Below are 14,741 nucleotides of genomic sequence, written 5' to 3'. Positions count from 1 at the left end.
GATCTATGACCATGTCAAATGAGTAGTCCGATCCCAAAAGTATTTTGCATGCCCATTTTCTCCAATTTTAGCTTTTATTGGATGGACTTTTATTGGATTAGGCATCTGACTCGCATTTGTTTGTTACAAAAGCCAAACAATATTGTTGGTCATGCCGTGTAATAAAGTAAATTCAGTAATACTTTGGTTGCATTATTTTCAATGCTTTCGAGAGCTATTCTCATAACCATATTCAAGTCCACAAATTAATGTTTGTAACAAAAGCTTAAAAGCTGTAACAAAAGCTTATTATTATTACAAAAAAAGGTCGGTAACAGATCGGATCTGCAAGACTTTTAAAAAATGGGATCAGGTCGGAAGCCAATGTGGATCGGGACATCCCTAGTCTCTACTTGGTAAGTCCTCACTCAGTCCTTCTATCAATCTATCTTCCATAGTCTCCCATAATGTGGAAAATACTTCATCTTTTGCATGATTGCATCCCATGTTTTTATGTAGGAATTCTAACATAATCACAACATTGCTTAAAAGGAGCATTATGTGTCAGATATTATTTCAGATTCACTTATAAAACGACAAGCGATGTCTTCAGTCAGTAAGACAACAAAATTGTGTGGTCCAACGCAAATAATATATAATGATCGTGGGAAGATCCCACATATCACTGGAAAGATTTGGTTGTCCTGGAAAGGATTCTGTATGGAAACCCAGCAGCTTTCTTGAGTGAGCAAATGCCGCCATCTACTGTCCAAAAAGCACATAAGCAGGAAGTCCTCGACTAACGAATCATGCTGGCTAGCACACAACCACAGTTGCTACTTTTGTACGTGTTTAGGGCAGGCAGGCTGCTAACGCAGAAGACAAGCAAGAAGCGTCTCTTACCGTGCGAAGCACCGATGACAGACGTCTTTGGCTACTTTGTTGGACACACAGCTCGCCAGGGGTTCGCAGGAGAAGATCAACTGGCCAACTTTAATGCCAGTTGTCGCCCGCAGGCCGTTACCTTTGCCCGGGCTTACAAACCGTTCCAACCTGGATGCCATGATAGTCACGTTTATACAAGCCCGCGCGATCCGACAGACAAATGTTTAAGCACGCACGATGTATGCTAGCTACGCGATGACGTCATACACGTATAATCGCGTAACACGTCATCACGTATTTCCTCCTGTCTACGTCCGATGTGTTTTCCAGTTTGGGGAATGCGCTAAGATTAAGTGCTTTAAAACATTAATTGCCCCAAAAAAGTACAGTATTTACACAGGTTGTATTTCTAATTTGATGGAAAGACTTACTTTTAATGCTTAGATGCTTAGACGCACCCCTCAGTGTGAATTACTGCAGTTCAACGCAACAAACTGAAACTAGAGTAACAAAAGTATTTCTTGATTAATTACGTTGTGTTTTCTCAGTTTAATTTAAGATGTACTGCATTGTCAAAGTTGTATATAAATGTTCGGCCTTGCTTTTGTGTGAATGTTCAACCTACAATTTCAGAGAAAATGGGAGTGACGCTTCTCTGGAACCATTGCTCACAATTCCAGTAAGACTTTTCCAAATGAGGAAGTGTGCTCACGGTGCTATACACGGTGCCCATATCCGAGTTGGATCTCAACTGTAATCAATTGTCTGCTCGGATCAAAAGAGAAAGGAAAATACACTTGATTTAGTCAGGATGTTTGCCCTTCTTTTTCTTCATTTTGGGAATATAGCAACCTCAGCAGCTTTCTCTGGTAAGAACTGTGAAATGTACTGCAGTGTAAACAGATATATTTTAAAAATGCACTGTAGATGGATTGTAACGTGTAGCCATAACATGGAACATGTTTAAGCCTGGAAAATGCCATGAGATAGAGTAAAAACATAAAGATACATCATATTTCACGTGTTTTCAGATGTTGACATGGACTGTAACATACTTTCACTTGTTTACATTGGAACGTTCCATGTCACACGTGTCATAATGCTGACATATTCAGTGTAACATTGTAACAAGCGACATACAGATGATTTATAAAGCACTGTAACATGTTGACATAACATGGTGATAGATTGTATCATGCATTGTCACATCTAGAAATGACATGTAGATGGTATCATGTTACATGTACGTAATGTTTACTACAAGTTTACATGTGTACACATGACAGGTCGAGTGTAACATATACTGTAATATAATGACATATGAAGGGTGACATGAAGACTTAATAGACAGTGTTGGGCAAATTACGTTTAAAAAGTGAGTTATTTTGTTATAGTTACTAGTTATTTTCCTGAAAAAGTAATTGGACTAATAGTCGAATTACTCCTTCATAAATCTAATTAATTACCAGGGAAAGTAATTATTGCGTTTCATTTTTGAAAACACTTCAAATATGTAAAATAATTTGTAGTTAGCTGTGTAGTGGCGTGTTCCTTTGAGAGATGTTTCAGGAGACTAAGGCTGAGCTTGTGACTTGACATTCTCCACCAAAATGCTAGGCGGAAGTGTTTTTCTGACTGGTTTGTCATGTTGACAAGTTATTTAGTTTCCTGTATAGTAGTAGTGAACAATGGCGACTGAAGCAACATCCAGATCGTGATATAAATAACAGTGCATAATAACGCGCCACGTTTCACTGTCAGTAACAGCGTTGTAACTAGGGATGTCCCAATCCAATCTTCAGGATCGGGATTGGCTGCCGAGCCACTGTATTTTGAAGATCGGATAATATCGGCTTCCGCCACAAGATCGGGCCGATCGGATAATATCGGCTTCCGCCACAAGATCGGGCCGATACGGTTGTCGTATGACGTTCGTAACGCTGGGCCACACTCCAACATGGTAGGTGCTGTAATGCGCCTCAAAGCTGGTTGCCACTCGACTCTCACCACCCGCGAGAAGACATGTCGGCGGCAATTGTATCTTTAGTGAATGGACTTTTATAGGCTCTATTATGGGATTAGGGACGTGACTCAGAGGTTTGTTAAAAAAGCCAAACAATATTGTTGGTTATGCTGTGTAATAAAAAAGTACATTCAGCAATACTTTGGTTGCATTGTTTGTAACGCTTTGAAGAGCTATTTTCATAACCATATTCAGTTCCACAAACAAAAGCTTATTATTAAAAAAAAAAAGACAATTTAAAAAAATCATATCGAATCCGAAGCTAAAAATTGTGGACCAGGACATCCCTAGTTGTAACGTTTGAAATAGTAATTAACTGTATTACCCGTGACCAGAAAACAATAACCCCATCAGTAATGAGGATATTTTTAACACCGTTACTCCCAACACTGGTATTAGATGGTAACATATACCGTAACATAAAGCGTTGATAGCGCGTAGACAGATTTTGTCACATTGACGTGACATAAAAGGTCGATAAGTTGTATCAAACCTATAATTTTGCTGAATGTGAATGTAGTGTGACATGTGTACAGTAGATTGTACTTTGTAGGGTAACACATAGACTGTGTACAGTAGATTGTAGCATGTAGGGTAACACGTAGACTGTGTACAGTGGATTGTAGCATGTAGTAACGTGAATCTACCCTAACAGGAGTGAATCTTGATTGTACCAACAACTATGAGCATCTGATGTCTTGTCACTTTGACGCTCCAAATTGCACTGACTACAACGTGACCCTGTTGAGCCTTGACGGGTATGGGTGAGTTTGCAAAACCAGTCTATTTACATGTATGCACTGGTTGTGACCGGCAACCAATGCACAATATTCTTTATGTACAGTATGCCTTTAAAAAAGACTTGAATGCATTACAGTATCTCATCCATCAGTGCTGGTAATAAGATTATGATGATTGATTTTGTTTTGTGCTCCACAGTGAGAAGTACTGTCTTCCTGTGCAGTGTGCAAGTGGAAAATGCTGCTGCTCCATCAATATGTTTCTGATATTACACGAGAATCACATGGCATCTGTACGTAGAGGCGACAAATATGTGGAGTCCAAAAACATCAGCATTAAATACAGCTGTGAGTTCACAACGCACACAACACCCAGTCTCTCATTTCCTCATTTACCCTGAAATGACTTGTCATGTTGCAGTAAAACCCAACGCCCCAACCATCGTCTCAGTGAAGGAGTCAAATGGGAATCTTCGGGTGGCGTGGATGCCGAACATTGAAAAAGCCCACTTAAGAGAACAAACCAGGACAAATGTGACTTATCACAAAAAAGGAGACACAAAAGAGGTCAAATTAATGCTGCCTGTATCACTTAACAATAGGCTTCAAAAAAATTGAATGTTTATTTTCCTTGCTCTTACCAGGTGTCTGAAATGTCCGTAATAACTGCAGATGGGCTGAGTTATCTTGAAATACTCGGTGACCGTTTGGAGCCAAGTACAACGTACGTGTTCACTGCGCAGAACTTCCTGATGTGGGGCAGCCCGCCAAGCAACCGCAGTGATGTGTACGAATTCACGACCTGTGAGTTTTCATCCACGTCAAAATGTCACCTGGCCATGGCAGTTTTCAAAGTGTCAGGCAGCTTGAGAAACATAAGGAAAACCCTCTTTTTCAAATCTGCTCAGCTGACTTCTCGTTATGTCAAAGCCAAAATGAATTGTTTTTTAGTTCCCACAGTGAGCGAGTGATCAGAGCATGGGTCGAGCAGAATGCTCCACAAAATATTCTCCAGAAAATCAGCTTTTCAGGGAGTAAGAGAGGCTGCAATTGGATTATATTCTGGCTCACTGTGCCACACTGTGAATACTATTCTAATGTTTCAGCATCACAAGGAAATGATTGAAACCTATTATATGCTATGTAACTTTTGTAACTCCACAGCACCAGCACGCGAGGGCCTCCTGGTGGCAGTCATTGTTAGCCTCAGTCTGGTGGCGGTCATTGCCACCAGTGGGATGTATGGCTGTTACGTGAAGTATGTTTTCCCTCCTCCTTCGTAATAGGTACCGCAGAGCTTGTGTGTGTTCATATGTGGCTCCGTATTATTTTAGGTGCCGAGCCAAGTACTGGGACTCAGTCGTCGATTATCAAAAGTCAAAACTTCTCGATTTAAATCCGAGTGAGCAACAGGTGAGAAATGAGATCGTTTGTTGACCTTACGGCCACATGAACTTTGACCGTCCACTTGACTCTTTGAATACTTGAATGGACAAAGAGTTGATGAAGATTTGTTGTTGTTGTAGGTTTTGAAGTCTACGCCCCCCATCATCTCATCCATCTATGTAGAGCCCCCGACCCTAGATGACATCAAATCATGGTTAGTATAGTGATCCCACTTAATTCCCTATTCACAATTGTTGACTGACTAGCAACCAGTCCAAAGTGTAGTCTGCCTTTCATCCTAAGTCGGCTGAGATAGGCTCCATCCCAGATAAACAGTACAGAAAATCAATGGATGGAGGACATTTCTTGTGGCCATTTTATCTAACCAAACATTTTGCTTGCAGGTCAAAAGGGTCCCTTGACAGCAGCATCGAGAGCCTTCTTCAAAGCAGTGGAATCGGCAACAGTCCAACTTCTCTCAGTTACACTCACACAGAAGCTGCCGACATCATCGAGAGTGTCCAGGAGGCGCTCAGCAAAGCCCTCGTGAACATCAACCCGATGTCACAATCAACCAACCATCCCCTGACCAGCAGTCTACCGTCCACTCGCCTCAGTCCCTGTTGTGGCGAGCAATGTTCAGGAACATACAGATGTCAAAATAAAACAACATACTCCTTCATCAGGCCCAGCTTCCCCACCCAGATAAAGACTGAACAGTCCCAGCCTGGAATGCTGTGCCACTCTGACTACCAAGAAGTGGGCGGCACTTCCACCTGCCCCGACAGGCAAGCGTCAGCTTGCGAAGACATCGTGTTACCAACTGTGGTCTCTTCTTACATTTTGACTGACACATCTCACCAGCAGGGCAGCCGAGACTCTGGGAGATTTTCAAACTCTGACGCGTCCTTGAGCTGCAGCAAAACAAGCCTGAATGGAGATGTTGAATCCAGAACGCAAGAAGGACAAGAGAGCTGCAAGGAAAAGTTTGTGGGTGCTGATGATGGCAGTCTTCCAGTCAGTTGCAACTACCAAACGTTTCAGGGTATAAGCAGGTACTCTGACATTGCGTTTGCTGACTGGAAAAACAGTGAAAAAGATGAGAACTTGAGAAAGTTTCTAGAAAAACCATTAGAAGATGCAAGTAAAGTTGATCAAGCTCACAGCTTCCTGCTTGCACGATCACAAGACAGTCTTCCACTGGATGCCGACTACCGAGCATTTCAGGATCCAGTGAAGCAGCCTGTTATTGAGATTACAGACCAGAAATGTGTTGAGAAAAAAGAGGAGTTGAAGAAGATTCTCGACAAAAGATTAGAAAATGCCAGTAAAGGTGATGAGGCTCACAGGTTCATGCTTGCAAGATCACAAGACAGTCTTCCAGTGGATGGCGACTACCGAGCATTTCAGAGTCTAGTGAAGCAGCCTGGTATTAAGACGGCAGACCAGAAAAGTGTTGACAAAAAAGAGGACTTGAAGAAGATTCTAGACAAAAGATTAGAAAATGCCAGTAAAGGTGATGAGGGTCACTGCTTCATGGTTGCAAGATCACAAGACAGTCTTCCAATGGATACCCACTACCAAATCTTTCAGGGTAATAGGAGGCACTACCAACAGAGCGAGCAAGTGTTACCAGCCGTGGTCTCGTCTGACATGTTGACTGACACATCTTACCAGCAGGGCCGCCAAGACTCTGGGAGATTTTCAAACTATGACGCATCCTTCAGCTGCAGCAAAACAAGCCTGATTGGAGATGTTGAATCCAGAATAGGAGAAGGACAGTGGAGATGCAAGGAGGTGTTTGTGGGTGCTGACAATGGAAGTCTTCCAGTCAGTTGCAACTACCAAGCGTTTCAGGTTTTAAGGAGGCACTCTGACATTACATTTGCTGACCCCAAAAGCAAGAAAGTAGAAGACTGGGAGAAGTCTTCAGAAAATCAATCAGAGGATGCCAGTCAAGGTGACAAGGGTCACAGCTTCATGCTTGCAAGATCACAAGACAGTCCTCCAGTGGATGTCCACTACCAAGCCTTTCGGGGCTTAGGGAAGCACTCAGGTACAGTAGCCCCAGTGTCACCTGACCAGAGTTACAGATGCCTCCCTGAGCCTCAAGGACCTTTTTTGGTCTTTGCTGACCAGCCACATGAAATTATCACTGAGAGCGGCTACAAAATTGTGTAGCGTGGGTTGTTTTACTGCATGTGCTTTTGGCCCTGTGTATTTCTAACTTACACTAGTGTGATTGTGTGTGTTTGTAACTACCTGAAGCACTTCATATGAGAATTTGAATCAGATCCGTAGGCCTTGCAGTGAAAGAACTGTTCAACAGGAGGGTGTGATTAACTGTATGGGCCCATTTAGAACAATATACGGTCAGATAAAATAACTGTGTATCCATATTTTTATTCCTACTGGCACCAAAATACTGTATAATGTACAGTAATGTAGAGCTGCTCATTTTATGGAAATCAGTGCTGTGAACTAAGCACTGTACTAAGTACAGTAGCTGACAAACTGGGGTGAAAAGGATTTCCTATGTTCTAAAATGAATCTCTGTCTTCAGCCTGGGAAATGTGACTCCTTAAAGACGTTTCACGTCACAGCCAAGTAAAGAGTCAGCAACAAGTCACCATTGTGCAACGTACTTCCTCACTCACTACTTCTCTGAAGCGGAGGAGTCATGTCCATAAAAATCCACGTATTCATAACAGAGACACGTGTAATTCAAACTAACTTACCAGTCCTGTGTTTCTATTGATGATGTCATGAATAAAGTGACAATAAACATTCATTAGACGCTTCATCTGCACAATATCATGACATCCAATACAAGAGCTGAATCACAAATCTGCCTTTTCAAGTTTTTTTAAAGGTTGTTCGTGTGTGTGTGTGTGTGTGACTTCCTGTAACTAGAGGAGACAGTCAAGTGGTGAGGATGCTTGCAAGAGGTGGCGAAGGCCTCTGATTGGCTGATTGGAGGAGCAAAGCCTTCCTTTTCATCTTAAACATCGATGTTATTGCTGACACCCGTATGCACTTGTACACATACTGACACACAACACACCTGAAGCCTTGGACTGAAGCATGCGACCAGCAGGCCGCCTCAGGCTGAGGATGTGGCTGGAGGAACAGATCGAGTCTGGGAAGTATCCAGGAGTCTGCTGGCTTGACAAGGTAGACGCTCATGGATCATAACATTAGGAATACCTGCACAGTTTAATCCAATACAGGAGCTGCATGAAATATTCTCAAATTCACGCAGCGTATATGAATGGCTGTGTCAATCAAAGAGCTTTACTATCTTTGTAAACATACTGTAGCCACACTTTTATCTGTATTTCTACCGCAAGGTAACACAGCGCTTCCTAACTTTTACAGTGCATAAAAATGAACTAAAGTGAGCAATATTACATATTACACAATTTTGGATAACGTCAGTCCAGAGTGTACCCCGCCTGTCGCCCGAAGTCAGCTGGGATAGGCTCCAGCATACCCCGCGACCCTAATGAGGAGAAGCGGCAAAGAAAATGGATGGATGCATGGAATTAAATTCATTATTGATTTTTTAAAAAATTTTTGTCGTGAAATATTTTAGAATTAGTATACTGTGTGCTTAAAATGTATTTCTTTCTTTCTTTGTTTTTAATAATTACTTTACAGTATAGTAAATTACAAATATTATTTTTTAACTAGATGATTGCAATGTCTGAAGACATTACGTGTGAATGCCCAAGCCTAATGAGGTGGTGGAAAAAATAAAATAAGCAAAAAAAAAAGGAATAATAAAAGGGAAAAAAAATATTTAAAAAAAATTAATTTTTTAAATGTGGAAAAATAGATACCTTTAATTGTACAGAACTATTTGATTCTTGAATGGTGTGAATCGGTTGAAAAATGAAGGAGGAGTTAAGCGTCAAAAAGCGGCAGAATAATCATAAAAAGAAAAAAAACATTTTTAAATGGCCTAAAGGGCATTCACACAATTAATAAACTTGTGCGGGTGTACCTAATGTTGAGACCTGTGCAAAAGACGCCTTATTCATTCATTTTTAATGTAAATGTACATTTTTTTACTTCATTTAATTGTGCTGTGCAAAAATGCAATGACCTTTCTCACATGTTGACACAGTAAAACAATAAGTAGGGAGCATTGTTTGGCTCCCATTCCATTTAGTTGCATTTAGTTCCAGTAGTGTGAAAGTATAGAACTGTCCCCCACCCCCCTATATTTTTTAGTTAGTAGTGCTGTGGTAAAGACACTGAGAAATAGTTTTATACAACGCAGCCTTTTTTCTTCTATTTCTGTCTTCAGTCAGAGAAAGTTTTCCAAATCCCATGGAAACACGCAGCTCGTCAGAGCTGGAGTATCGACCGAGACGCCACTCTCTTCAGAAGCTGGGCCATGCACACTGGTAGTAAACATACTGATGCTCCTAAATGATTGTTTCTTAGTGATCTTGACTCTTTTCTCATGATAACGTAAAATAAACCTTGAGCATAACCACATTGCTCCAACAAGACATGAACAAAAGCATAGAGAACCCGTTTAATTCATCTTGCCAAGACATTGTGGACAATTGTACTGTTGACACTTTGTAGGAACAGTTTGGGAAATTAAGACCGTTGTCTGTTCCCAGTGCACAAAGCAAGGCCCATGAAGGCCAGTTTGGGTGAGTTTGGTGTGGAAGAGCTTTGGGATTAACTAGAACAGAGATGGTGAGCCAGCAAACCCTCTCTCAGGTCCAACATCAGTGACCTCTGATTAGTCGTGGATGGTGATACCAAAATATCAACACTCTGATACCAAGGTTTATGACACTGGTATCACTTCTCATACTATAGTATCGAGGGCGATGTATGTTAGAGAGAAGCAGCGAGAATGAATCCTGCGACACTCATTTCAGCCATGCTGTGTTTCTCACCTTTTGCACATTGCAACATTCTAGGAATTGACAAAACTGGACACTTTCATGGGACTTCAACAGAAAGCAAGTTGCTAAATTGCAGGAATTTATTGCTAGAATGTTGCACATTTAACACAAATGGACTTGCAGAGTGCATTCCCTGATTATTTCCAAAACACTACGACTGCTTTTATTCAACATTTTGTCAGAATCAATTATTGAAAAGACTGTTTTAATCACACACACAAAAAAAACGGTCATTCTTATAAATGTTTGTCCAAAATTCCTTCGTAAAACTTCTAATGGAATGTGTTTTTTGGCGGGGAGGGGCGATTTGCTGGAAAACGCATCCTTGTATAACACAACGACTGTATTTTTTACATGTTGTGAGGAGTAAGGAAAATGATCCCACTGGTCACGCTTTGCTAATGGCAAAGCTTTGGTCGCTATCAAAGTGCATGGGGTCATATTGCCCTGACAGCAACACTCAATAACCAAAACATCTCATGAGATCCAATACAAGAGCTATATTAAAAATGGTGCCTTTACAAGTAGGATAATGCTCTCTTTAGACTGGTATTAATTCACCCGTACAGTATGTTTATTATTGTGTCCTTTAACTGCAGGGCGATACCATCCAGGCAAACACCAAGCTGATCCAAAGACATGGAAGGCCAACTTCCGCTGTGCTTTGAACTCTCTGCCTGACGTATGTGAGCTGCGTGAACACAGCAAGAAGAGCGGCAGCGATGCCTACCGAGTCTATAAGATGCTTCCCAGACCACACGCACGCAAGAGAGGTGACTATACACAGCAGAGGGAAAACCTCCGCCCAGGCCGAATGATACTAATTGGCACCAATTTGAAAAAAAGTGAACATACAGTAACTTGTAGCCGCACTTTGACATGGATTCACATCACAGTGTAATACAGTGCTTTCTAACATTTTCTAAAAACATTTGGTTTTCTCACTAAATTTCAGGTAACTCACAAAACCACCAAAAATGATTACAATACATGTATAAAATATTGCTGTCATCACATTAGTGGTTAACTTCTTTTTACGTTTGTGAGACTTTTTTTTTTTATTAAAAAATACATTTTCCCCAGTTGGCGTGACATTAACAGACGTTTTTTAATACACTTATGAGACCGTTTGTTAAAAACAAAAGTTCAATTCATTATTCAATTCATTAAAGTTAAAAGAGATTTTGAATTATTTTACTTATTTTTACGCATATTTACATTAGGGCTGTCAACCGATTAAAATCTTTAATCGCATTGTGTCCATAGTTAACTCATAGTTAATCGCAGATAGAAGTTTTTATTTATCATAAGTAGGGATGTAAATCTCTTTGTGGTAAACAATTCCATATGTATCTACAGGTTAAGCTACGATTCAAAAACTTGATATTTTGAAAACAGAATGATTTGATACGATTCAACGGTCACATTTGTTGGTGTAGACATGAATCTTACATTATAAAGTAAAGAAGGCAATTCTATAATAGTAGCATTGTTACAGTGTTTTCAAATGTGTAAAGGAGCACATCATATCAATTTTGGAAATATAATAATTATAAAAAATAATGTGCAGTTAGAAATCCCAAGGTATTTCCATGTTTCATTTAAGCGGGGGCGTGTCCACTTTGTCCTACAGTCCTTGAACGCACCTTCTAACTTTCTCCCACGCTGCACAGACATACTATACTGTATTGTCCCCCTTTTTCTTTCACCTCGTATTTGGTCCTAAATGCTTACACTATGTGGGAATGCACAAAGGTTGGATTTGATGACCTTATTGAGTGCTGATGTGCACATTTGTGGTACACAACTCTCTCTATGGCACTGTATTAATTTAGTGCTTTTAATTTGATGTTGTTCCTGCCATAGTTTTACACGATACATAAAAATAAGATAAATTATATCGCTATAATGTACATATGTTTTGCTGATGTGTTGAAAATCTTTCCTAGGGACTAGCTAGTGCGCTGCTAATGCTATTTACATCCATTCTCATCTTTAGTCATGGTCACATTGACACGAGACCCCAAATAGCTGTCTTCGGCTATGCCTGCCGGTAAATAGCAGCTCGTAACCCAAATTTTATCTGGCAGTTCAAAGAAAAAAATCAGCCGCGAGACGGCTCGGATCTAAAAACACTCTTTAATTGGGACACTCGTATGCCAAGGTACCAGTATATAAATGACGATTTAAAAAACACCGGCAGTTATGTACCTTTTCACTTACCTAGCAGTCGATGTACGTACTCCGTGACAAATCAACTCTAAACAGTAGATGCAATAGCTTTGGAGAGGCATCTGACAGGGCTTTGAAGCTAAACTTACCATTCAAAATACATTTTCTTTGTCCATTTCTCCTCAATATTTGTTCCCACTTGTGGGTCCGCATCCTCGAACAGACTATTTCTACTGTTATTATTTCTTACTGGATAAAATATACTGTATATATATATATATATATATATACACACAATAGTTGACTGGTTTTCTCACCCAATGCCATATTCTGTCCCACCACCAGGGTGGTGTCAACACCACTGATGTAATGGTTCATTTCTTGTCCCACGCCCCACCCCTCCAAATCATTTTAGTAATGATTCTTCTAATCAATGTTGGCAATAATGGCCGTGCCAAACCTTCAGCCCCATCTAGCCTGTGCTGTCCTGTCAGGGCTTGTGAGTCAGCAGGCAGATAGCAGCACCATGCAGCAACAAGAGTGGCAACCTCCAAGCACCACTTCATCCACAGATGATGCATCTCCCACTTCATCCACAGATGATGCATGTCCAAGTATTCCTCCTGCACAAGGTGAAAGGTTATTTTACTTCTCCAGACCAGGCGTATAGTTTTAGTTTTGATGATTGATGCTGACGCTTGTCATCTTGTGCAGACACGTGGGAGGACCTGCATGAGCAGGACCAGGCTGGATGTGAGGTATCACGGCAGCATTTCGAAGCAGTCAAATGCAACAATATAGCTGTGTTTTTTGGTGGTTTTTTTGCAGTTATTGGAGCACTTTAGCAGTGCTGATCCAACCAGCAACCAGACTTGGGCTCAGAAAGGATGGAGGTCACACCCACTGTGGGACCACTGGCACTGTAGGACCACACTTCACTATGTACACAAAGCTGTGTTGTTATGGTGATCGTATGACTTGTCCGTAGGTGTGAATGTGAGTGTGAAGGTTTGCCTGTCATTGACTGGTGACCAGTCTAAGTCAACTACTATAGGCTCCAGCATATTCTCAGATATAAGGACAAGTTAGTATATACTGTAGTCTTTGGCAATTTTCAAGAGGGTATTTGCTGCATTCCAGTAAACAAACAAGATGACTGAATATGTCAATAAATGCATTAGAGGTGCATTAAAGTGAATATGCTATTAAGATAATCGTTTTGTGTGTGTGTGTTGTGCTTTTCAGGTTCAGCTGATGATAACATCTTCTCTCTGCATGCAGACACCTACAGTGACCTTTTGGCTCCAAACTGCAGTAAAGAGGTGTCAGACTGGTCCATACATCAGCAGACAATAATGCTCTGATGGCACAAAGCTCAATAAAACAACACTGTGCGCGTGCGTGTGTGTCACATACCTGCTTTTTCTCCACTCTTAAGTGCTTCTGAAATGGAAGATGAGACGTGATCTTGTTCCAAGCCAAGCGTTAGATCATTTTGCATCACACTTATTAAATGACTCCTAGCTTGCAGCACCGCAGAAAAAGATTTTTGACATCATTGTGACTGCAAAGACAGTACAATATATTGCATTAACACCTTACATGTTCATTTGAAAAGCATGTATCTCATTTGAGAAATTTTATTTTTTTAAAATAGAAATATTAATTCATTTACTACTGCTGAAGGGTATGTAAGTATAAATTTATTTTTTTTTTAATCCCACATTTGGAGATACATGCATTTAATTGGACAGCTAACTCTATTCATGCTTACAGCACATTTTAAATTGGACTGAAACGTCTTACATGATCAGGTTTTCAAATATGTAGCTGTCCAATAGAAAGCACGTATTGCCACATTTGAGAACATGTATTCTTTGTTATTTTACTAACATTAAATAAATAAATTTGTCCTGTTTGGAGGCGGGTTCTAATTGGACAACTACAATAATCATGTTTTCAATACATTTAAAAATGTGAACTTTAACAACTTCTTTGATCATGTTTTTAAATGATTGCAATTCAATTAAAAACATGTATTTCCACATTTGAAAAACTTTTTTTCAATGTAAATAATGATTGTTGGGCTGGTTTTACATGCAAATTTAAATCCCACAAAATGTGTACATACTTGGTTTTAATTGCATGGACATTTACAGTATTCAATTAAGTTTTCAATACTTTTTCAATTTTGGACTTTTAAACACCTTCCTTGTTTATGTTTTTAATACATTGCCGTTCAATGACAAACATGTATCTCCACATTTGAGAAAATTGGCGCGTTTTTTTATTTCATTTAAATAATATTCATTTATTGTCTACTGTTTGGAGGCTGGTTTTACATAAAAATAAAAATGTTGGCGATACATGGCTTAAACTGGACGTGTTCAATGCTTTAAATTACCTTATATCTTATGTTTTTTTAATACAGTATATGGTTAATGATAAACATATCTATTGATATATAAACATGCCTACAAAAATTAATACATATTTTTAAAATCAAAATGTGATTTTTTTTTTTTTACAAAAAAAAAGACATTAAAAAGTGGTAAATGTTTAAAGAGGGACGACACGGGTGGTAAAACAACACATGACATTTATTTCCCCATTGCACAAAAAAAA

General features: G+C 39.9%; 3 protein-coding genes across 12 annotated transcripts in view; 2 read left to right on the top strand and 1 right to left on the bottom strand.

The window, feature by feature from the left end:
* smyd3 (SET and MYND domain containing 3) overlaps positions 1-1,104 on the bottom strand; it is a 75,018-nt gene extending 73,914 nt beyond the window's left edge. For all 9 annotated transcript variants that reach the window (XR_008569726.1, XR_008569728.1, XR_008569727.1 and 6 more), the window contains exon 1: positions 883-1,104. Coding sequence is in view for 2 of the 9 variants with exons in the window: in XM_054769657.1 (XP_054625632.1) it covers positions 883-1,043 (161 nt within the window). In the remaining 7 variants the exon portion in view is untranslated. The remainder of the gene's footprint in view (positions 1-882) is intronic.
* Positions 1,105-1,203: 99 nt separating this feature from the next.
* On the top strand, positions 1,204-7,842 carry LOC129178546 (uncharacterized). 2 transcript variants are annotated; one of them, XM_054770873.1, is made up of 10 exons: positions 1,204-1,378; positions 1,498-1,733; positions 3,543-3,651; positions 3,827-3,975; positions 4,049-4,194; positions 4,272-4,431; positions 4,792-4,885; positions 4,962-5,040; positions 5,154-5,227; positions 5,418-7,842. In XM_054770873.1, the coding sequence occupies exons 2-10, from the start codon at positions 1,676-1,678 to the stop codon at positions 7,192-7,194; spliced, it is 2,646 nt and encodes an 881-aa protein (XP_054626848.1). In that variant the 5' UTR covers positions 1,204-1,378; positions 1,498-1,675; the 3' UTR covers positions 7,195-7,842. The 2 variants fall into 2 exon arrangements, with proteins under 2 accessions (XP_054626848.1, XP_054626849.1); XM_054770874.1 differs by having other exon boundaries at positions 1,204-1,733; positions 3,543-3,645.
* A 223-nt stretch (positions 7,843-8,065) lies between these two features.
* Positions 8,066-13,701, top strand: LOC129178690 (interferon regulatory factor 1-like). Its single transcript, XM_054771162.1, has 7 exons — positions 8,066-8,187; positions 9,326-9,425; positions 10,544-10,717; positions 12,611-12,748; positions 12,831-12,874; positions 12,945-13,038; positions 13,362-13,701. Exons 1-7 carry the CDS (start codon positions 8,098-8,100, stop codon positions 13,478-13,480), a joined length of 759 nt encoding a protein of 252 aa, XP_054627137.1. The 5' UTR covers positions 8,066-8,097; the 3' UTR covers positions 13,481-13,701.
* The last annotated feature ends 1,040 nt before the right edge of the window (positions 13,702-14,741 follow it).

This window comes from Dunckerocampus dactyliophorus, chromosome 3 (genome assembly GCF_027744805.1).
Source record: "Dunckerocampus dactyliophorus isolate RoL2022-P2 chromosome 3, RoL_Ddac_1.1, whole genome shotgun sequence".
Taxonomy (NCBI): Eukaryota; Metazoa; Chordata; class Actinopteri; order Syngnathiformes; family Syngnathidae; genus Dunckerocampus; species Dunckerocampus dactyliophorus.
The sequence above is the reverse complement of the archived record's forward strand: the minus strand, read 5'-3'. Positions and strand labels throughout refer to the sequence as shown.

What these genes read in the sequence shown, in the direction of transcription:
- LOC129178546 (XM_054770873.1), top strand. Translation starts at nt 1,676, where the DNA reads ATGTTTGCCCTTCTTTTTCTTCATTTTGGGAATATAGCAACCTCAGCA. An exon ending in TGTGTACGAATTCACGACCT is followed by an intron (nt 4,432 to 4,791) that starts GTGAGTTTTCAT and finishes GTAACTCCACAG; the next exon opens with CACCAGCACGCGAGGGCCTC. An exon ending in ATGTATGGCTGTTACGTGAA is followed by an intron (nt 4,886 to 4,961) that starts GTATGTTTTCCC and finishes GTATTATTTTAG; the next exon opens with GTGCCGAGCCAAGTACTGGG.
- LOC129178690 (XM_054771162.1), top strand. Translation starts at nt 8,098, where the DNA reads ATGCGACCAGCAGGCCGCCTCAGGCTGAGGATGTGGCTGGAGGAACAG. An exon ending in GAGTCTGCTGGCTTGACAAG is followed by an intron (nt 8,188 to 9,325) that starts GTAGACGCTCAT and finishes TTCTGTCTTCAG; the next exon opens with TCAGAGAAAGTTTTCCAAAT. An exon ending in AAGTATTCCTCCTGCACAAG is followed by an intron (nt 12,749 to 12,830) that starts GTGAAAGGTTAT and finishes CATCTTGTGCAG; the next exon opens with ACACGTGGGAGGACCTGCAT.